The sequence below is a fragment of the Panthera tigris genome, chromosome C1, assembly GCF_018350195.1.
Source record: "Panthera tigris isolate Pti1 chromosome C1, P.tigris_Pti1_mat1.1, whole genome shotgun sequence".
NCBI lineage: Eukaryota > Metazoa > Chordata > Mammalia > Carnivora > Felidae > Panthera > Panthera tigris.
In genome coordinates this window covers 42,227,396-42,251,105 of record NC_056667.1, presented here as the reverse complement: position 1 = coordinate 42,251,105, position 23,710 = coordinate 42,227,396, and the positions used below count along the sequence as shown (strand labels likewise).

Here is a 23,710-nt window from a genome sequence, read left to right as displayed (position 1 = left end):
TACTTTTAAATATACTTATAGTGTTTTAATAATCCATTTCCTTAATTTTCTTGGAATGTAATCCTGTTGTTGATTCTGTTGAATTTTACTCATGGAGATTCATGGTTCATAAATTAACATTGTGAACGCACTTTTAATGGGATTTTATTTACTGGACTCCTATGAGGCCTGGGTAGAAGACATGTCACAGGGGCGCCTGGGTAGCTCAGTTGGTTAAGCATATGACTCTTAATCTCCACTCAGGTCATGATCTCATAGTTCATGAGTTCAAACCCCACACTGGGCTCTGCACTGAAAGCGTGGAGTCTACTTGGGATTCTGTCTCTCTCTCTCTTGCACTCTCTCTCTCTCAAAATAAATAAGCTTAAAAGAAGAAGAAAAAAGATGTTCACATCAGAGAGATTCTGCAAAACTATGGTTACCCCAGGGGAAATACCAAGGCTCACCCTGATAATTTCTCAACTATAGATTTCCTGAACCAAGCAAGAAACCCTAAATGTGGGGCCCAGTCAGTTAAGTGTCCAACTCTCGATTTTGGTTCAGGTCATGATCTTGTGGTTCATGAGATTGAGCACCACGTTGGGCTCTGTACTGACTGTGTGGAGCCTGCTTGGGAGTCTCTCTCTGCCCTTCCCAAGCTGTGCTGTCTCTCAGAATAAACAAACAAACAAACAAACAAACAAAAAACCCTGAATGTGTGTGAAGACAAGCCTATGGTAGCAAATTTTTTTTTAATGTTTATTTATTTTTGAGAGAGAGAGACAGACAGTAACAGAGACACAGTGCGAGCAGGAGAGGAGCAGAGAGGGAGACAAAATCCAAAGCAGGCTCCAGGCTCCGAGCTGTCAGCAGAGAGCCTGATGTGGGGCTCGAACTAAAAACCTTGAGATCATGGCCTGAGCCAAAGTCGAACGAATTCACTGACTGTGCCACCCAGGTGCCCTGCAAATTGTTTTTTTGTTTATTTATTTTTGAAAGAGAAAGAGCACAAGTGGGGAGAGAGGTAGGGAGAGAGGGAGACACATACTCTGAAATAGGCTCCAGGCTCTGAGCTGTCAGCACAGAGTCTTATGCAGGGCTCGAACTCATCAACTGCGAGATTGTGACTTGAGCCAAAGCTGGATACCTGACTGAGCCACCCAGGCACCCCAGTAGCAAATTTTAAGCAGGTATCTTTCTACTCAAAATCCACGCCAAAACTGACAGCATTCCCCATTTCCCTTTCCCATAAGCAAATTTTTTTAGATCTACCATTTCACTAAAGTAAAGCCAGCCTTTGTTAGCCCATATTAGTTTATATTATATATATAGTTATAGTTTACAGTATCCACTCAAATTCCCTACCAGATTTTGGCAAAAGCCTAGCCTCCAATCCCAAGTTATTGATATTGGTAAATGTCAAAGATTTAGGGTCTGCTTACAGTGATGTTTTCCACTTTATCTGGATTAGGTGGGGGTGCTGGGGATTTCTCTTACTTTGCAAATGTTTGTAACATTTGATCCCAAATATTTAGTTTTAAGATTTTCTAACATTATTTGCCATATTACTACATGACAGCTCCATTTAAAAAATATAGCATAGTAGGGATGGCTGGGTGGCTCAGTCAGTTAAGCACTTAATCTGTTAAACACTTAATCTGTTAATTTAATCAGTTAAGCACTGACTCTTAATCTCAGCTCAGGTCATGATCTCACATTTTGTTGGATTGAGCACAGCATAGGGCTCTGCACTAACAGCGAGGACCCTGCTTAGGATTCTCTCTCTCCTGCTCTCTCTTCCCCTCCCCTGTGCACTTGCTCTCACTCTTTCTCTCTCAAAATAAACATTTTTTAAAAAGAACAAAAATAAAAATATAGTATACTAAAGACTAAATCCACATAAAAGATATTTAGAAATTTATAAAACATTCAGGGGCACCTGGGTAGCTCAGTCGGTTAAATGACCAACTTCAGCTCAGGTCATGACCTCACAGTTTGTGGGTTCGAGCCCCACGTCAGGCTCTGTGCTGACAGCTCAGAGTCTGGAGCCTGCTTCGGATTCTGTATCTCCCTCTCCCTCTGCCCCTCACCTGCTCATGCTCTGTCTCTCTGTTTCTCAAAAATAAACAAACATTAAAAAAATTATTTAAAGAAAATTTATAAAACATTTCAAATATAAAAATAAAATATAATATAAAGTATATTTTTAAAATACGCTTTTGTATTTATCCCATAGCTTAAAATGAATATACCAGTATGTTTGCAGTCCCTTTCTGATGCTATTTCCCATCCCTTCACCCAGAGGCAATCATTATCTTGTATACTATTTAGTTCTCCATGTCTGTAAACTTTATGTAAGCAGAATTGTACTACAGCACTTGCCACCTACCTCCTACCCAGACTCACTCCTTAATCTTCTCTACCCTGCTCTCTACTGGAATTAAGCAGATCTCCTGAACAGATTCCCTTGCCCTGCTGTCAGTTTGGTTCTGACAACATGAAACTCTCAAAGAAGACAGAAGGGAGGTGAATGAAGTTAGAACATGTATTTGTTTCCTAGTGGGGCTAAAATTACCACAAAAAATGAGATGACTAACTCTGGAAAACAATATGGAGGTTCCTCAAAAAATTAAAAATAGAACTACCCTATGACCCGGCAATTGCACTACTAGGTATTTATCCAAGGGATACAGGTGTGCTGTTTCAAAGGGACACATGCACCCCAATGTTTATAGCAGCACTATCAACAATAGCCGAAGTATGGAAAGAGCCCAAATGCCCATCGATGGATGAATGGATAAAGAAGATTTGGTGTGTACACACACACACACACACACACTGGACTATTAGTAGGCAATCAAAAAGAATGAAATCCTGCCATTTGCAACTACGTGGATGGAACTAGAGGGTATTATGCTAAGCAAAATTAGTCAGTCAGAGAAAGACAAAAATCATATGACTTCACTCATATGAGGACTTTAAAACACACAACAGATGAACACAAGGGAAGGGAAGCAAAAATAATATAAAAACAGGGAGGGGGACAAAACAGAGGAAACTCTTAAATATGGAGAACAAACAGAGGGTTACTGGAGGGGTTGTGAGAGGGGATGGGCTAAATGGGTAAGAGGCATTAATCTACTCCTGAAATCATTGTTGCACTATATTACAACTAACCTGGATGTAAATTAAAAAAATAAATAAAGACTGAGAAAAAAAAATGAGATGGCTAAAAACAACAGAAATTTGTTCTCTCACAGTTCTGGAGAACAGAAGTCCAGAAAACAAGTCCCCTGAGAGCAGGGCCATTCTCCTCTGAAGGCTCAAGGGAAAAACTGTTATCAGCTTGTAGAGGCTCCTGGCTCTCCCCAACTGAGGCAGCATAAATGATCTCTGTCTTCATCTTCACATGGCCTTCCTCCCTGTGTCTCCAGGTCTCAAATCTCCCTCCATTCTCTCATAAAGATTCCACTAATCTCATCAAGATTCTTAACATTTGTTAAGACTTGTTAATGATTTGTTAAGGTTGCCTTGGGCTGTGTCCCCCAAATCACTCCTTTAAAATTAGCCCTCACTCCTTGCTATAGACTGTGTTCCTCAAAAATTCTTATGTTGAGGGGTGCCTGGGTGGCTCAGTCAGTGAAGTGTCCAACTCTTGATTTTGGCTCAGGTTATGATCTCAAGGTTTGTGAGTTTGAGCCCCACATCCAGCTCTGCACGGACAGTGCAAAGCCTGCTTGGGATTCTCTCTCTTTGCCCCTCCCCTGCTCTCTCTCTCTCAAAATAAATAAATATTAAAAAAATTTAATAAAACAAAATCTTTCCCAAAAAAGTACAATAGGGGAAAAAAATTAAGTACAACTAAAATAGCTTTCAGAAATAAAGCTGAAATAAAGATATTCTCAAACAAAAAGCAGAGAGAACTTGTTGCCAGCCAATCTACACTATAAGAAAGGTTAAATGTTCTTTAAGCTGAAGAAAAAGGAAAGAAGATGAATATTTGGGATTTAAGAAAAAGGGAGTAATGGAAATGGAAACGTGGATAAAGAGAAAAACTTTTTTATTTCCTAATGTCTTTAAGAAATAACTGATCAAAGCAAAAATAAAGAAATAAATTGTGCAATTTATAACATGGAGAAGTAAGAGGTATATTATCTCACTAGCACCAAGGACAAAACAAAAGGGAAAAAAAATCAAAGAATACTGTTTTAAGGTAAACTGCTATATTTAAAAAAAATTTTTTTTTAACGTTTATTCATTTTTGAGAGACAGAGCCTGAGTGGGGAAGGGGCAAAGAGAGGGAGACACAGAATCTGAAGCAGGCTCCAGGCTCCGAGTTGTCAGCACAGATGTGGGGCTCGAATTCACGAACAGTGAGATCATGACCTGAGCTGAAGTCGGATGCTTAACCAACTGAGCCACCCAGGTGCCCCTAAACTGATATATTTTAAAGTAGAATGTGATCAAGTCAAATGTGTATTTTAAAACCCAGAGCTGTGACTCTCAAACTTCTTGGTTTTAGGACCACTTTATACTCTTAAAAACTGGATTCTATCTATCAACATGTTACTACATAAGTTAAAACTGAGAAATCTTTAAAACCTGTATTAATTCATTTAGAAATAAAAGAAGTTAAAAACCCAATTCCACGCTGGGGTGCCTGGGTGGCTCAGTCAGTTGAGCGTCCAACTTTGGCTCAGGTCATGATCTCACAGTTCACGGGTTCAAGCCCTACATCGGGCTCTGTGCTGACAGCTTGCTCAGAGCCTGGAGCCTGCTTTCAGATTCTGTGTCTCCTTCTCTCTCTGCCTCTCCCCTGCTCATGCTTTGTCTCTGTCTCTCAAAAATAAATAAACGTAAAAAAAAAAAAAAAACTAAAAAAAAAAGAAAATGGGGCCTTGGAGACCACAGAGGTCCTTAATCCACACTTTAAAAACTGCTACCTTTGAGTGACCATTAAAGACTGACAGAAGGGGGGAGGGGGGAAAGACTGGAAGAAGGTAAAGGAGAGAAGCAGAACTAGCAAGTCAATAGGAGAGATAAAATGAAACTTGAAAAGTGTTCAATTCAAGTCAGGAAAGGAAGAAACAAAACGACAAACAGGACAAATAAAACACAAATAGCAACACAGCAGACTTTAAACCCAACAATTTTGATAATCACATTTACTCTGATTTAAAAGGCAGACTGTCAGACTGAATAAAAGACCTTTTCTACAAGAGATGTGCTTTAAACATGAACAACCATACAGGATTGTCAAATACCAATCATAAGGAAAACGGAGTTAACTATATTAATGTCAGAAAAAGACTTCAAGGTGAGACTATTACCAGAATACATAAAGATAAAAGGATCAATTCATCAGGAAGACGTAATTCCTAAATGTATATGCACTTACTAACAGCTTCAAAATTCATGAAGCAAACTCAAAGAATAAAAAGAAAAATCCAGAGTTGGAAATGAACATTCATCTTCAAACAACTGATAAAAAACAAGTAGCTGGAAAAGGAGTAAGAATATAGAAAATTAACATTATCAACCAACTTCACCTGACATTAATAGATAAAACCCACATATATTGCTGTACAATATATATCTTTAAGTGCACATAAGTGTGCACCAAGATAAATCATATCTGAGCCATAAAACGAATCTCAATAAATGTAAATGGATTAAGGGGCACCTGAGTGGCTCAGTCTGATGAGTGTCCAGCATCAGCTCAGGTCATGATTCTCACAGTTCCTGAGTTCAAGCCTTGCCACTGTCAGTGCAAAGCCCACTTTGGATCCTCTGTCTCCCCACCCCTTTTTGCCCCTCCCATGCTGGTGCTATCTCAAAAATAAATAAACATTTAAAATATATGTATACAAATGGATTAAAATCATAGAGTATTGTCTCTAACAATAATTATGTTTGAAGTCAATTTATAATTTTTTTTTTTAACGTTTATTTATTTTTGAGACAGAGCATGAACGGGGTAGGGTCAGAGAGAGGGAGACACAGAATCTGAAACAGGTTGATTTCAGATTCGGCCTGTTCTGAATCACAGAACAGAGCTGTCAGCACAGAGCCCGACGCGGGGCTCGAATTCACGGACCGCGAGATCATGACCTGAGCCGAAGTCGGCCGTTTAACCGACTGAGCCACCCAGGCGCCCCTCGTTTGAAGTCAATTTAAAAAAAAAAAAGATGTGTGTGGAGTGCCTGAGTGGCTCAGTTGGTTGAGCACCCAACTCTTGATTTCAGCTCAGGTCCTAGAATCAATCCACGCGAAGGACTCTGCACTGGGTAAGGGGCCTACTTGGGATTCTCTCTCCCTCTCCCCTCTCCCCCTTAAAAAAAAAAAAAGATATCTTAAATATCCCCAACTATTTGGTAATGAAGCAATACATTTCTAAACATCCCATGGCTCAAAGAAGAAATCATAATGGAAATTAGAAAATATTGTGAACAATATACCAGAGTTTACGGGTATTAACCAAAGCACTATTGGAGGAAATGTTTGTATTAGAAACAAGATGTAAGGGGCACCTGGGTGGCTCAGTCTGTGAAGCGTCCAACGTTGGCTCAGGTCATTATCTTAAGGTTCATGAGTTCAAGCCCCGCATCAGGCTCTTTGCTGACAATTCAGAGACTTGAGCCTGCTTCAGATTGTGTGTGTGTGTGTGTGTGTGTGTGTGTGTCTGTCTGTCTGTCTCTCTGCCCCTCCCCCACTCGCGCTATGCCTCTCTCAAAAATAAATTTAAAAACATTTTAAAAAATTTAGAAACAAGTTATAAATTTAATGCCCTAAGTTTCCACCTTAAAAAGATAGAGAGTAAGTTAAACCCAAAGATAAACATAAGAAATTATAAAGATACAAGCAGAAATAAGAGAAAACAGATGTGCAATGGATATAAATCAAAACCAAAAGTTAGTTCTTCAAAAAAACTAACAATTATTAAATCCCTAGATACAAAGACTAAGAGAAAGTAAAAAGAGAAAACACCAATACCAGGAACAAAAGAGGGAACATCATTACAGATCCTATAAGAATTAAAATGACAATAAAGGTATCCTATGAACAATTTTGCCAATAAATTTGGTAACTCAGATGAAATAGGCAAATTACTTAAATAACTACAAAAACTGATAATCTGTTAAAATAAGTGCATACATATTTAGGAATGTTATGACTCAATAAATTGATGCTTTTATAAAACATAAAATGAAGTATACGAATAGCTCTCCCAAAGAAATTAGTTTCAGTGGCTTCACTGATGAGTGCTATTAAACATCTAAGGAAGAAATAATCTCAGGGTCATGAGTTTGAGCCCCACATTGAGGGCAGAGTTTACTCAAAAGAAATAATTAAATTTTTAAAAAGGCAAAAAATAATATCTATCCTCCACAAACTCAAAAAATTGAATAGGAAAAAAAATTGAACAGGGAACAATTCCCAATTCATTTTTAAGGCCAGCATTATCGTGATACTAAAACTAGACAAAATATCTCTGGAGAGCAATCTCCCTCATAAACACGGGGCATACAAATACTTAATGAAATATCAGCAAATAAAATCCTGTGGTATATAAAAACAATACATCATGACCATGTGGGGTTTAGATGTAAATGTAAAGTTAAATTCACAATCTAGAAAGTCCACCACATTAACAGAAAAACAACAAAAACATATAATCTTAATAAATGCTGAAAAAGCACCTGACAAAATTCAACACACATTCATGATTTTAAAAATACTCCTGGCAAGGGCGCCTGGGTGGCTCAGTCAGTTGAGCGTCCGACTTCGGCTCAGGTCATGATCGCTCAGGCTGTGAGTTTGAGCCCTGCATCGGGCTCTGTGCTGACAGCTCAAAGCCTGGAGCCTGCTTCTGATTCTGTGTCTCCCTCTCTCTCCTGCCCCTCCCCCGCTCATGCTCGCTCGCGCTCGCTCTCTCTCTCTCTCTCTCTCTCTGTCAAAAATAAAAACATAAAAAAAAATTTTTTTTTTAAATATACTCCTGGCAAACTAGGAATAGAAGAAAACATCCTTAACTTGATAAAGGGCATCTATGGAAAAACCTTTAACCAGTATCATACTTAAAGGTGAAAGATCTAGAATACAAAGATGTTTACTCTCACCACTTCAACATTTTACAAAGGTTCTAGAGAAAATACAATTTAGAAAAAGGAAATAAAAAGCATAGACTTAAAAAAAAGCATAGACTAAAAGGGAATAAAGTAAAGCTGTCTTTATTTGCAGATGACATAACTGATGAAAATCTTAAGAAATCTTTAAAAAAAAGTGAATCTAGCAAGATTGTAGGATACAAGAGCAATACACCAAAAAATTCTTTGCATTGTTTTTCAAAAATATTTTTACAGTATCAAAAATAGGGATGAATTTAACAAAATATGTCACAGACCTTTATTATCAAAACTACAACACATTACTAAATAAAATTAAAGATGACATAAATGGGAAAATATATATAAGCGAAAATGTGTTAATTTTCAAGATTAATTGAAAATAAAATCTTACCAAGAAAACGAATGTATGCAGTACACTATGGAACCAGGCAGAAAATGGGTTGGTTTGATTTCTAGAGAAAAATCTTGTTTCAATTCCAATTAGCGTCAACAAAAAATGTGCTTGAGATACTGTGCTATAGTACATGCTTAAAAACCCAGCTTTTCCATTAGCTACAAACAAATTTACAAATTATATAGCAGCATTAAAAGTGAATCCAACAGAGTACAGAGAAGTACAGGACAGATCGTTGTAGGGCACAACAATCTTCCAACAAGGTATTGCACGTAAAGTACAACCTCAATGAACGTTTCCTTCCCTCCATATTTTAGGTTGAGCCTTAAGCAGATTTTGAGTTCTAAGAGTCATGGCCCTTGGGGCGTGGTAGAATGTGCAATCTGACCCCAGAACACCTGAAGTCAAGTTCAGGTTCTTAAGCAAATCAACTAACCTTTAGAGTTCTCAACTGCCCTAGACCACAGAAAAATGGAGACTATCAATGCATACAAAAGACTAGAGATAACCGGATTACTCTAGAAACGCGATACTTAACACACAGCAGAAAATACACTCTCTTGGTTTGCATTTTTGTAGGTGTAGTTTAATAGGAATTCCGTGGAGGGAGGGCGGAAGGGGGTACACGTGAACTGAAAGAATTTCAAGTCTTGGGGTTCTAGTCCCCCCACCCCCTCGCCGGACTCACGAGCGGCTTCCAGCTAGAGTTCCGGGGCACAGGCCTCGGGTACTAGGGACTGCTGGGTCACATTCTCTGCGGAGTACCACGTCCACAATGCACGTGGCAGTACGGTCGAGGTCGGGGGCATTTGGGTTCATTATGACAATAATAAGCGCCACCGTCAACTGCCGGCCAAGCCTAGAGAGTTTACGTCCGAACTTAACACCACTCAGCAAACGGCGGCTGCCTCCACAGATGAGAATCGCAGACCTGAGGAGGAGATGCCCTCTGGTCAGCCGGGGGGCGGGACTCGCCCTCGCCGCGCCTGAACGCTGCGGCGCCAGGTCAGAGCGCTCGGCCCAGAGGCTGGGACGCCCGGGACAGAAAACTCCCTTCCAGCGTGCACTTCCCCGGCGACGACAGGAGCCCAGCCTCGGCTCACTCTTCAGACTTTACCCCACGTCAGCCAAACGAACCAGCAAGTGCCTTCGCACAGTCCCCGACGACTCCCTGGCTAGCGCGGCGTCCCGCCGAGGTTCGCGTCCCCGCCCCGGTGCTCACCTGCACCACGCAGCAACCCAGGGCATCCTTCTGAGCGTCGGGAGGGACGATATTCCTGGGCGACAGGCCCGGGTGCAAGAAGTGAACCATGGCGACCCCCGTCGGCGGGGCGGCAGGAGAGAGCGAGCGTCGAGCGCGGACCCGGATCCCGCGAGAGAAGGGGTCGAACCTCGCTGTGAGGCAGCTGAGGAGCGCCCGCTCCGGGGCAGCGCACGCAGCAATCACGCCGCTCGGTGCGGACCGCAGGGGTTTTGAAACGCCCGGCGTGACCACGCGCACGCGCCCGCCGCGGCCTCTCCCCCTCCCTCGGAGGCCGGCCCGCCGCAGACCCCGCCCCCGGGACCGGCCCGCCCCTCGCCTACCCGGGCCGACCACCACCCCACCCTATCAGGGCCCAACCGTCCTCCTTTGGGCACACCAACGCCACAGAGAGCGTTCACCCAACTCCTACTCACGCCTCTGAGACCAACTTGCCTTAAACCCGCACCTCAGGGGTTGATACCTCACTCCTGTAGCCACTCTAGAGTATGCCCACAGACTAGCTCTGTGAAGTTGGAAAATAGAATATTTATTTATGTATTTTCAGTACTCTCTATACCCAACGTGGGGCTTCAGCTCAGGACCCAAGATTGAGAGTCCCATGGTCTACTGACTGAGTCAGGCAGGCACCCCTAGAATATATATATATCTATCTATATGTAGATAGATAGATAGATATAGATATATATATAAATACTTTAAAAAATATATTTTTAAAGACCTTTCTCCTAAAACTGAGGTAACAACACCTCTTTTATCACTCTTCTCTGTTGATCCAACTCCTACCGACATTGAATGAATCAAGTATCAAAAACACTTCTGACTTCCTTTACTCAGCTTTCTTGTGACCTGCAAGGTACTAAGAAAATCCTTATAACCTGCTCCAAGAAAGAAACCCTGAAAGCAGTAAATCAGTACACTTCAGCTAATTTAAGTAAAAATATGTCTTGAAAAGGGTAGTTCTTAAGAGTATGAGCCTTAGATTTGAACCCTGGATTGGAATGCCTGCTCAGCCATCTACTAATTTGTGAACCTTGAGCAAAGTTCTTAATTTCTCTGAAGTTCAACATCCCCATCAGTAAAATGTGATAAGACTCCACATGGTCATGATGTATTGTTTTTATATACCACAGGATTTTATTTGCTGATATTTCGTTAAGTATTTGTATGCCCCGTGTTTATGAGGGAGATTGCTCTCCAGAGATATTTTATCTAGTTTTAGTATCACGATAATGCTGGCCTCAAAAATGAATTGGGAATTGTTCCCTGTTCAATTTTTTTTCCTATTCAATTTTTTGAGTTTGTGGAGGATAGATATTATTTTTTGATAATATTATCATTTTATTCTTTTATTCTTTTATTTAATCCTCATTAAAAAAAAAAAAAATCCAGGGCTTCTGCATGGCTCAGTCCATTAACTGTCTGACTTCAGCTCAGGTCATGATTTCACTGCTTGTGAGCTTGAGCTCCCTGTCTGGCTCTGTGCTGACAGCTCAGAGCCTGGCACCTGCTTTAGATTCTGTGTCTCCCTCTCTCTCTCTCTCTCTGCCCTCCCCCCCCCCCCCCGTCTGTCTCTTTCAAAAATAAACAATAAACATTAAAAAGTTATTTACAGTAGGTATCTCCATTGTACCCGCAGAGAAACTGAACACCTGAGAGATTGAATAGACAAGTTAAATTTTACCCACGTGATGAACAGAAAACCTGGGAATCAAAATCTAGTTTTCTAACTCCCAGTCCAGTCAATGTTGGGAGTTTATTTTCAGTGGACTATTATTTCATAACTTCTCTATCCTCCAACTTCCAACACCTCCTCCTCCAAACATATTCTCAGCTTCCTGTTTTACTGAAAAAAAGAAAAGCAATAAAATAAAATTTTAAAAAAGAGCATCCTAAGTTCTCACCATCAACAACTACCCACCTCTCTGTATGGGCAAACTGTCTTTGCCTTACTGCCTATTACTATCAACTATTTTGCTCTTACCTAAGGCCAGCTCCTGTATTTGGACTTGTCCACTAGATCTTATCCCCTCTTGCTTAGTCAGAGACATCACCCGGCAACATCCTTTCTTTCTCCTGAATTATCATTTGTCCCCTTTCTTGGATCATTGACACCAGCACATAAACAAGCTTAGGGACACCTGACTGGCTCAATGGGTGCAGCATGCGACTTATGATCTTAGGGTTGTTAAGTTTGAGCCTCATGTTGGGTGCAGAGATTGCTTAAAAATAAAATATTTAAGGGACACCTGGGTGACTCAGTGGGTAAGCGTTCAACCCTTGGTTTTGGCTCAGGTCATGATCTCATGGTTCATGGGCTCGAACTCCTGCTTAGGATTCTCTCTCCCTCTCTCTCTCTGCCCCTCCCTGGCTCTCTCTCCTTCTTTCTGAATAAATAAATAAATAAATAAATAAATAAATAAATAAATAAATAACTTCAAAAATAAAGTCTTTTAAAAAATAAAAAATAAATTTAAAAAAAAGCCTATACTGGGGCGCATGGGTGGCTCAGTGGGTTGAGCGTCTGACTTCAGCTCAAGTCATGATCTCGCGGTCTGTGAGTTCGAACTCCGCATCGGCCTCTGTGCTGATGGCTCAGAGCCTGGAGCCTGCTTCGGATTCTGTGTCTCCCTCTCTCTCTGACCCTCCCCCACTCATGCTCTGTCTCTCTCTCTCTGTCAAAAATAAATTAAAAAAAAAACATTAAAAAAAAAAAAGCCTATACTCTTTCCATAATTAAAAACAAAAAAATACTTTTGACCTAATTATTCAGGTTGTAAAAGCCAAAAACAAATGGAGACCACCCTCAAAAATTCCCTGAACAGAAAAAAACAGTTAGTTGTACAAAGTTTAATTTAATTTATTTTGCAAGGCTAACTTAACCTGGGTCATTTCTTGCTTATGCTTCTGAAAATAATAAGCAAAACTTAAACTGTTTCCCAAGGTTGGTATGAGGTAACCACTGATCAATTCCTTATCATTTAAGAAAACTCTAATATTATAACCAACCACTGTGAAGAGTAATCACTGCTTTCTCACTATATAAGCTGCTTTATAACCCCTGAGCCTCATTCCATTTCTTGGTTTTGAGTGCTCTTGGTTTGCAGGGTTTTGGTGTGCACAAGAAACTTATACTAATCACTACTTTGGTAATTCATTGGTTTTTCTACTACTTCTAAACTTTTGACAACGTACTCCCCCCCCATCTCTTCTACTCTGTTTACAGTAAAACCTCTCTAAAGTGTGGTCTGTACCTGGTGTCTCTTACCATTTTCTTTCACCCTGGCCACTCCACTAAACAGTTCTTGTCAAGTTGATAAATGCACTTTTCATTCTTCATCTTATTTGACTGTTCAGCAGCATTTGACCCAAGTGATTTCTTCTTCTCTAAAATACATTCACAAAAAATAATTAATAAATAAATAAATAAATAAATAAATAAAACAAACTTTCATTTAGCTTCCAGAATACATCTCTTTCCCCCCCCCACCCCCCGCCCCCAACCTCTTTCTTCTTTCTTTCTCTTTTCCACCTACCTCACTGGCTGCTCCTTCTCATCCTCCTGATTCCTCATCACTCAGAATTCTACTTCTTTGTGTATGCCAGGACTCAGTGCTTGTATACCTCTCCTCTATCCATTCTTTACTTGTGGGGATTTTATCTAGTTTCATCACTTTGCAAGCAATCTATACGCTGATGTATCCCTATTTTTTATGTCTACACCATGCCTCACTTTCGAACTTCAGACTCATACCCAGCTGTCTATTCAACATATAGACAACTGGTTATATAAACAGCCTTAATGTGTCCAAAAGTAAACTCTTGATATCCTCCCCCTAACTTGCTTTTCTTGCCAGTCTTTTCTATTTCAGTATATGTGGCAATTTCTTCATTTTCAGTTGCTTATGAAATCTTGGAAATCATTTTTAACTCTTTTATTCTCTCTCCTTTTTTAAGAATAGGCTCTTGGTCCAACATTAAGGCTGAACTCATGACCCCAAGGTCAAGAGTCCCATGCTCTACCAACTGAGCCAGCCAAGTGCCCCCTTGTTTTTTATTCTTATATCACCTATCCTACCTTTTAAGAAACCCTTTGTTCTATCTTCAAAATATATCTAGAGATTATCTATGTTCTACCTCTTTCCTGGGCCAACGGCTTGTCATTGCCTGCTTGGATTTTTTTTAATTTATTTTTTAATGTTTATTTATTTTTGACAGAGAGAGAGAGAGAGAGAGAGAGAGAGAGACAGAGCATGAATGGGGGAGGGTCAGGGAGAGAGGGAGACACAGAATCCGAAGCAGGCTCCAGGCTCTGAGCTGTCAGCACAGAGCCCGACACAGGGCTCAAACCCACAGACTGCAAGATCCTGACCTGAGCCGAAGTCTGACACTCAACCAACTGAGCCACACAGGTGCCCCCGCTTGGATTTTTACAAGATCCTCTTATCTGGTTTCTCAGCTTCCACCCTTGCTCCACTGAAATCTATTCTCAAAACAGGAGCTGGGGTGATCATTTTTTAACATTTAACATTTTTTAACATTTAACATTTTTTAACGTTTATTTATTATTGAGAGGCAGAGAGACACAGAGTGTGAGCAGGGGAGGGGGCAGAGAGAGGGGGAGACACAGAATCCAAAGTAGGCTCCAGGCTCCGAGCTGTCAGCACAGAGCCCCACGCGGGGCTTGAACTCACAAACTGTGAGATCTTGACCTGAGCCAAAGTTGGTTGCCTAATCAACTGAGCCACCCAGGTGTCCCATGGGGTGATCATTTTAAACGGTCATGTCACCCTTCTAAACAAAACTCTCCTATAACCTCCCATTTCATGAAGAATAAAAAAATTCTTAAAGATGGTGCTCTAACGGGAACAAAACATAAGAGACTCTTAAATATAGAGAGCCAACAGAGCATGCACCAGTGTGAGCAGGAAAGGAGCAGAGAGAGTGGGAGAGAGGGAATCCCAGGCAGGTTCTGCACTGCTAGCACAGAGCCCGATGCCAGGCTCGAACTCACAAACCGTGAGATCATGGGCAGAAACCAAGTCGGAAGCTTAGCAAACTGAGCCACCCAGGCGCCCCCAGAAATGTACTTTTGCACACTTGTTGTTGTTCACTCTACACCCCCCCCCACCTAATTCCTATTGATCCTTTTAATCTCACTTAGATGTCAATTCCTCTAGAAAGCCTTCACTGACATACCCTACTCTCTTCCTGCCAACTCTGAAGAAAAGGTAGGGAAGGATTGTGCAGATGTAGATAAACTGAGAAGTTTAAAGAAATTCAACTTCTCAGTGCACCTGGGTGGCTCAGTTTGTAATGCCCCCGATTTCGAATCCGAGAGACCACCAAGGAGCCAATACCAATGCAAACGCACCAGGGTTTATTTGCAAGCTCGAGCTTGGGCCCAAGTATACCCGACACAGCGGAGCAGGGACTTGGACCCCTAGGTTAAGAGGCGTAGCAGTTTTATAGGGGCCAGTGGCCAATGAGATTGTAACACACACAGAAAGTTGCATAGTCATGTTAGTCCACACGCAGGTGGCCAATTGAATTACAATTTACCCTATAGTAACTGTTTGAACTAGCCTATCACTCTGGTCAGAATTGGCACGCAAGTTTGGCGGGCAAAAGGCGGGGTTTACACTCTTTGGCGGTTAGGGGTTCCACGTTCCTATATGAGCCGGTTTCCAGTAAGGGTGTGCTCAGCGGCTTGACTAGGGTGGGGGAGTGTCTTAAGCAATAAGTAGGTCATGTGGGGGTTATACATGAGATGGTGGGTGTAGCACAAAATGGAGTTAGTCTTGCTCTGCTTGTCCAGGGGTAGGGGGTTTTTGTTAAATTCCTTGGGTCCCACAAGTTAAGCATCTGACTCTTGATCTCAGCTCATATCTTCATCTCAGGGTCGGGAGTTCAAGACCCATGTTGGGCTCCTTGCTAGGTGTGAATGAAGCCTACTTAAAAACAATAATAATAGGGCACCTGGGTGGCTCAGTCAGTTAATCGTCTGACTCTTGGTTTCAGCTCAGGTCATGATCTCACAGTTCATGGGTTCAAGCCCCACATCAGACTCTGTACTGAAGTGTAGAGCCTGCTCAGGATTCTCTCTCTCTCCCTCTTTCTTCCCCTCTCTCCCTCACATGCTCTATCTCTCTCAAAATAAACTTAATAAAAAATATCTTTAAAAATAACAAAATAAAGAAATTAAACTTTGAAATGAAATTAGAAAACTGTAGTCAAGATCTCTTTAAATCATGGCTGACATTCTTTAAGAATTTTATAAAATCTCTTAAGCCTCATGGACCTGAAGTATAGAGGAAAGATCATGAACTTTGATGTCAAAAAAGCCTGAATTCAAATTCCACTTCACCTCTCCTTTGGGCAGTTACTTAAAAGCTAATAGAACTTCTACCCTATGTGTTATTTTTGGCTTTCAAATAGATAGGATGCTTTCTAAGGGAAAAGGTCTGTGACTTTGAGCAAGTATTTGTCTCTTTCTGGGCATTGAAGAAGCACACAAAGATGAGCTATTAACATCTGTGATTTACCCATATCTATGTCTGTTAGCTTTGGTTTATTTCTCCCATTGTGATCAGCAATAAAACCTTTGTTATGGAAAGAGCCTGCCTAGGAAATAAAGAAAGGAACTGGAACCACAGAGGAGCACAAAGTGTCAGCAGCCCTAAACAGGAAAGGTTTAAATTGGATTTGAGATTGGCATTAATGGTTAAATTGGATTTTTCCTCTGTATAACACAGTGATTAAGAGCATAGATTTCAGAGCCTGACAGACCTGAGTCTTAATGTGTGACTATGACACCTAATAGTTTGTGACCCTGGTAAAGTTATTTAATACCTCACAATTTCTGTATCCATAAAATGGAATAATTGTCACCGTTGTTATAAGGTTGTTGCAAGGCTTGACTGAGAAAATACACATAAAAAGGTTTAGCATAGTGCTTACCTTGATATACTTTCCAGTTACGTTGGAATTCCAAGTCAGTCATTGGAATCTATCGAGTAACTAGTAGTATTTGAAATTATAGACCCCTTCCAATAGTACTTGGCATATAGTGTTAATTGATTGACCCCAAAACCTAAATTATGGTTGATTTAGTCTCATAGGTCTTTAAAGGGGAAATCTTTAAATCCACTGCTAATATCCACTAATAATAATGTGCTTTATTTCATGAATCAGTTTCAAAGGGATTTTGATTATACCTTTGCTTTGCATTGAAAATCATTAGTACTAATTTTACAAAATAGCAAAAGTTCTACAAATAGTGGAGATACTAGTGTCAAAACAGTGTCTAGGTTTAATCTACAAGTTCCTCTATGTCTTATGATTTGAGGCAAGTCATTTGATCTCGTTAGGCTTCCCTTCATCTGTAAAGGTAGGGAATAATTATCTTTCCTTACAAGATATTTGAGAGTTAAATGCAGTACTTGGCTCATCATTCATAGTATCGGCAGTTTTGAAGGGTTTTGTTTAAGGCCAAATTGATGAGACTGAGAATTAGGTAAAAGATGTTTTTGGAAACCCTTTAATTTCCATATTCAAATATGACAATCACATTCTAGGTATGTAATTGAAAATGGTTCCTTTTATAATGTATATTAATGTGAAGTGACAGGAGAGCTAAGGTTTTTTTTGTTTTGTTTTGTCTTCCAATCCCTGTGCCCAAAGTGGTGCTGAGCCAGCCAGGCACCTGAGCTAAGAGTTTTTGTTGTTCTTCTTAGCTGTTAGTAGTCATATCCCAAGTCAAGAAGGGCTACTCATTAGAGATGGTCCTTGACTGAGTCATTGCAAGATGATTTTGAGCAGCTGTCTTACTGAAGGCATGGGAGTAAGCCATTCGTTTGCAGCATCTGGCTATTGGTGTCGTTTCCCCAAACTTGTTCTAAAGGCTTACTTCTGAAAGCTAAGAGCTCACTGTGGGTACTCCCAGCCTAGGACTTGCTCTTTCATAGGCTGGAGCCTGTGTAAAGACTAAATTCTGAGACTGCATTAGAATCTTAAATTATAAGAACAAAAATTCATGTGAGTGCTCATGGTTTCTACCATTCATCCCCTCCTCTCAATTCAAGGAGTTAATGGAGTTAGAACAATTCATTGGACTCTTAAAATGCAGATTAATGGGGAATAGAAGATGGAAGGATAATGGGAAGAAAGGAGGAATTCAGTCAAGAGAGATTGGGTCAACCTACATAATAAAAACTGTGACAAAGGGTGAGGGAGGGGGAAGGGTGGAGTAAGGTTTTACAATTTTTCCTTTTTGAAGTTATAAAACTTTAAAAAAAAAACCTGTCATCCTAACACAGCTAATCTCATATTTGTATATTAGTGAAGCAATCGTATTTATTTTGACCATTCATTAACGATTCTATAGCATTCTAACACTAACGCTGCCCTAGAACATCATCCTCAGGGACAATCTCCACTTCTGTGACCATTTAGTGCATTCTTTTCTGTAACATTCACTTGATGCTTAATCACATAATGCCTAAAATCTAAGAAATCTCATGCTATTATGTAACAATATGGTGGGGAGGAGAGGCCTACTGGATTGGAAGTCTGGAAATAAGAATCGTAGCGCACAGTCTGTCACTGGCTTCCTGTGTGACAGACAAGCTCGTTTTATTTAAGACCGTTTCTTCAACTACAAAATGAGTTTCTGAAACTGAAATAAATAACTAAGGCTTCTTTCTGGCTTAAACCTTGTTTTTTGGTAATCTCCCTCATTAAATACTCTTAATATACATTATATCAGTTAATTATCTCAATAGTTGTGTGAATGAATGTCAACCCAGATATTATGTTCTCTAGGAAGTCTTCTTGGGGTTGTGTAATGGGTACCCAGTTTGGATTGTGATCTCTGTGCCTCTATAATAAGCACTGTGGACTGGCCTGTAATGCAATTTAAAATAATATTTATATGCTTAATATTTCCTCTCCACAAAACTGTAAGTTTCCTGAGGGATTTATGAATTATATAAACTCCAACACTTAAACAGTACCTAGCACAGGTATTTAATGAAATGAATGAATGGAGTTCCATCCAGTACTAAAAACTTGTGCAATAAAACCACTGGTAAGCCATTGCTACAAGTTAATAACTAAGGAATCTATATCTTGCATTAAAGCAAATAGTTTAGAAATAAAGTAGACAAGACACGCTTTACATAAAATTTATAACATTTATTTAGGCAAAAAAAAAATTCCCAAAACAAAACTCTGTACACACAACATTAATACCTAAGTGATGTCCTGATTTAAAATATAGCATGATTCATGTACAGAACACTCCCATTCATCTGGCCACAGTGAGAACAGTGCCTTCAGTCCAGAGAATTTGAGAGCCTTGGAAATGTATACACATTACATTTCCCAATGAATTTTTCATATCCTTTGAAAGGAGTTAAACTCTTCCATCGAAATTTAAGCAAAAGATAGCTTTTCTCTCATAAGTCCGTGGGAATTTGACAGTGGGAATTCTACAAAAGTCAAGGATTTTAAGATTTTAAAATTTTATTCTTGCAGATTATCTCAGTATAAATCTTGACATTAACATCATCCCATTTTTAAAGAAAAAAATGCTTTCAACAATTTCTTGCTTTTATGAAAGTGTATCTCAGCTTTCATTAGCTAAGTAGCTTCTTGCTTCTAAGCTGATTAAAATAAGCTTAAAAGAACCCATTTGAACAGTTTCCCCAAAAGTAAGTTCGAAATTACGCTAATAGTATTAATGAACTAGATTTATGATTTTCCATAGAGTAATTTTGATAAATTTGGATTTTCTAAATATTCTTAATAGCCATTCTATCTAGCTCTAAAGTTTGGTTGTGCCATCCAAATGAACTTCGCTTCATCCAGAGAAATGAGAAATAGCACTGACTTTCCCATAATTTACCCAAAAATATTGGCTGAGGGGAGAAACAGAGAAAGCTCTTTCTCAGGCTACCCATCAGTTAATATAGAATGTCTTAGGTTAAGATTTGGAAACTAAAGAATGCATAATTAGGAGTGTACCGTGTCATGCAAAGTCTATCAGATACTAAAAAAGATAAAGCAATTACTCATTTAAAGCACATTGAGCAAATTCCTATCATACTGCTATTCTCATCACTGGATGAAGGTTGGATTTGCATTATTCCTAAAGTAAACAGTACATGAGTTAACACTTAAAATGAAAAATGTGTCAATACAAAGCAAATGGTAAAGATTAAACATCCAATATCCACACAATCATTTGAAACTGCTACAACGGATTCGAGAGGGAAACCGTAAGTTTGCAAACTTCTCTACAGGCTGCCTTAGAACACTACTCTGAGGCCCTATCCATATAAAGTTCCCAAATAAGTAACATACAGATAAAACTGCCCATATCAGCTGACATTATGATACTGCCTTTAATTTACACTTTCAGTTTAATAATACTGTTTATTCCAAAATAAAAGTTGCGCAATGAACAAATACTGTAAACATGGCATTAGAGAGGGCAGGAAAGGGGTGGGTTTTCCCTGCTACTCATGACCTCTTTTCAATCTCAGGTATTGGCTGCAGGTTGTTCTATGAGGGCGCCATGCATTTTAAAACACTAAGCCAAAACCATTGTTCATTAATGTATCGTAACTGAGAACATAAAATATATTTTCATTAAAACGTGCTCCAAAGGGCTAGAAGAAGGCCCAATCTTATCTTGACACATGGCATAATTAAATATACAGCTAAATGAAAGTGACTAGGGAGGAAAAGGGCCAACTCAAAAGGTCTCAATAGTAAGAACAACTTCTTAGGCTTGATAGATTTGATGTTTTTAAACACGAATCTTTGAAGTTTGCAAACAAAAGAGATCATGAAATTCAATTCCTATAGCACCCTTTTATGGCGATTCACCTCCACCTTAGGTAATTAAGTTGACTAGTGCCACTAACTGGCATTTCTGTCCAGGGGTAAAGAGCAGCAATATTTAAGGTCAATTCCTAGAACTGTGGGTCTGATACGATTTTTCAAATCCTCAATTAAGATCAGTAACCACTGAGTCCTTGGCCAGAGAGTAAACTAACTCCTTATTACTACTTGATTTATGTTTCTTTTCAACTGCCAAAAGGAAAAAATGATTTTTTAGAGTGTAAAGACCCCGAGTAAAACTTATTTGATGTAAAGAACAAGATGCCTGATTTCTGCTTTAATTTTAGACTGTTCTTGTTTTACTCAATGATACCAACATGCATCATTATACTCTAAAAAAGTCTAATTCCATTTCCTTTGGTAGATCTAAACCTTGCTGCTGCTTGTGGACTGATGTAGTGATATTTTACAATATCTGAGTGCACCAGTGATTTGAGCAATGAGTGGTTCAGCCCTAGTCTAAATTGTGCTTGAAACAGCACCTCTAAGCCACTGAAGAGGTAACCCTTGAAGGCACCAAGTACTGTTACATTCTACTATACGCATGTAAAAGATAGGCCTAATTAATAGATTCTAACTGTAGACACAGGCCAGTTATGCCTCATAATTTCAATATATACATCTACTATATTTTAGCCAGATTCAAGACCTTACAGACAATTCTGTGCCTTAGTTAGATACACAATTTTAAGAACCATCCCAACCACAAAGGCACTACAATTTTTATATATGGGATGTGAGCAATTATTTTGCTTTTAAGACTCAGAAATATCCCACCATTACCAATGTTCAAAGTAGTAAATTTAAAACAAATTTTCAGTATTTTTAAGTCTTAATCTATCAAGTTATTCTGAGCAATGAAGGGAGTTATTGTTTTCTGTACATTGTTAGCTTTCTGAAAACAATTTGTAAAGATAAAAACCTAAGCCTAGCCTAATAAGGAACACATACTTTTGCTTCAACAGGACAGAAGAGACACTTGAAGCCAAACTTCTCAAACAGGCTTTTCCCTAACTATGCAAGCTAAGAGGCCTGGAGATAGTCAAAATAGCTAGCGATTTCCAAGCTAGTGCAGGCTGGCCTATTTTCTACATTTTGCCTTAGACATTAAAATCTAGGAAAGAGGGGGAAAGCTAAAAGAATCTTCCATTTCCCCTGAAATAGACAATCCGTGAACATTTATCTTGTGCCTATAAAAATTCCTTAAACCAATTAAGTCAGAAGTAATCCACAATATAATATGGTTTTTAATGGTTCTAAATAACTCTTTTCTTTTAGTTTAAGTTTTCATCCCTGCGAAGGAGTATGAAATAATTCAAGTATGATTTTTGTGATAGTGGTATGAAATATATATGTCAAAAATGCTATCAGCACACTAATAAGCCAGCTCCTTTCTAAATAAAAATGCCTCTGAATAATCACCATAATTTAAACATACCATTTTAAATCTCTATTGAAAACAGTTTAGCCATCTATGGAAAAAAATGCAGTCATCTGAAATTGTGATTAACCTCATTCACAAACTAAAATTTTAAATGGAAATTAAATTTCTTGGTGACTTGCTGCCTCCCAGCTGCCATTATTGATATAATGATAATTGACTCTTTACTCTGCCGTAACAGGTATCTCAAAAGGAAAGGCAATTGTCTAAAAAATAACCCATCAAAAAATATTTCCTTTTACACGCTACATCTAGAACCATTGTATTTAACAACAGTCTAATGCTTCTCATTCATTTTTGGCAGTGAGGTGTGGACATCTTTCTCCAACATGAGAACATTAAGATACGTGTATTTTGAAAAAAAAAAAAAAAAGAAAGAAAGAAAATTTAACTTCTTGTGACAAAATTTACTGTTGTTAAGTGTATTTAACTGAGCAGGTAATACCGTGTGTAGTCTCTATGTCACTGAATAAAATGACTTTGAAATAGAGGGAAAATAATGGTCGGTTTTAACAAGAGACAATTTTATAAAAATTCACATTTTCACAATAGTATGACTTATAGAGATTCAGACAATTAATCTTTAACACAGAATGTTGTAATATTTTACACTGTGATGTCCCGGGAAATATTTCTAGAGAGTAACCAGCAGTCTGTGTAGGAAGCAGCAGCCCATGCTTCCAGGAATAAATATGAAGAATAAGCTACTGCTTACTGCCTCAGAAGAGGTGGGCTCCAGGATAGCCTGTCCCAGTTTAAAAACTGTATTGTAAGAGCAGACCTTTCTCTAGTTCCTTATTTCTTTTCCCCTTAATAGTTTTCTTTCCAATAGATTTTTTCTGCCATCCACCCAGGCTCCAGTTGGTGAGTAGCTTTCAAACAGGACTTGGATCTCTGCTCTTTCACACAAGAAGGACATCTTATAAAAGGTACACAGAGAAGAAAGCCATTTTATACAGAAGCAGTATAAAACTTACAACTGAAGCAGTGCCAGAAATCAGGTTAACAGCTTATCTGAAACTGCAAATTGATTGGAAGGGACTTTAAGATCAGAAAAGTCTGGCTTAAGGGTTCGTGCAAACTTTATCATAAAACTGTAGAATTTCAAGCACAGGTAAGTTCAAACACGGAAAGATGTGGAAAATTTCCTAAAAGGCAATGATGAAGGAACAGATCCTTCTTGCCTCAGAAGTTAAAAATCACAAGACAAATTAGAGACTGTTCACACGGGCAGTACTTTACACCGTCAATCCCAAACTGATCTTATGACTCTTGTCATAGAAACCCCTAAAACATCACAGAGGGGAAGATATTCCAAATAAGCCTATCACAAAAAGGATTCCTGTGATTCAGTTATTCAGTTACTTATGGCTATCAATTTAGCCTAGCCTGGGGCTGCTTTTTACAGGGAGGTGGTCTCCCATGGCGCACAATGTGTTTTTCTAAGCTGTCTAGAATGGCCACAGCAATCTGTTGGACATGGGGATCCGTCTGTTCATGTTCTTTGATGTTGTATAAATGCTGCAATCCTCCTTCCTCAATCAGCATGCTGCAATACCTTGAGGCTGAAAGAGGAGAAAGAGCTTTTCTTAAAACGC

General features: G+C 39.3%; 2 protein-coding genes across 6 annotated transcripts in view; both read right to left on the bottom strand.

Moving 5' to 3' along the window:
* The window catches only part of ZYG11A (zyg-11 family member A, cell cycle regulator), a 74,968-nt gene extending 65,011 nt beyond the window's left edge, over window positions 1-9,957 (bottom strand). For all 4 annotated transcript variants that reach the window (XM_007077422.3, XM_042997187.1, XM_042997189.1 and 1 more), the window contains exon 1: window positions 9,725-9,957. In XM_007077422.3, coding sequence (XP_007077484.2) covers window positions 9,725-9,814 — 90 coding nt within the window. In that variant the 5' untranslated portion in view covers window positions 9,815-9,957. The remainder of the gene's footprint in view (window positions 1-9,724) is intronic.
* Window positions 9,958-18,943: 8,986 nt separating this feature from the next.
* ZYG11B (zyg-11 family member B, cell cycle regulator) overlaps window positions 18,944-23,710 on the bottom strand; it is a 92,539-nt gene continuing 87,772 nt past the window's right edge. For both annotated transcript variants that reach the window (XM_007077195.2, XM_042997186.1), the window contains exon 14: window positions 18,944-23,677. In XM_007077195.2, the coding sequence (XP_007077257.1) occupies window positions 23,487-23,677 (191 nt within the window). In that variant the 3' untranslated portion in view covers window positions 18,944-23,486. The remainder of the gene's footprint in view (window positions 23,678-23,710) is intronic.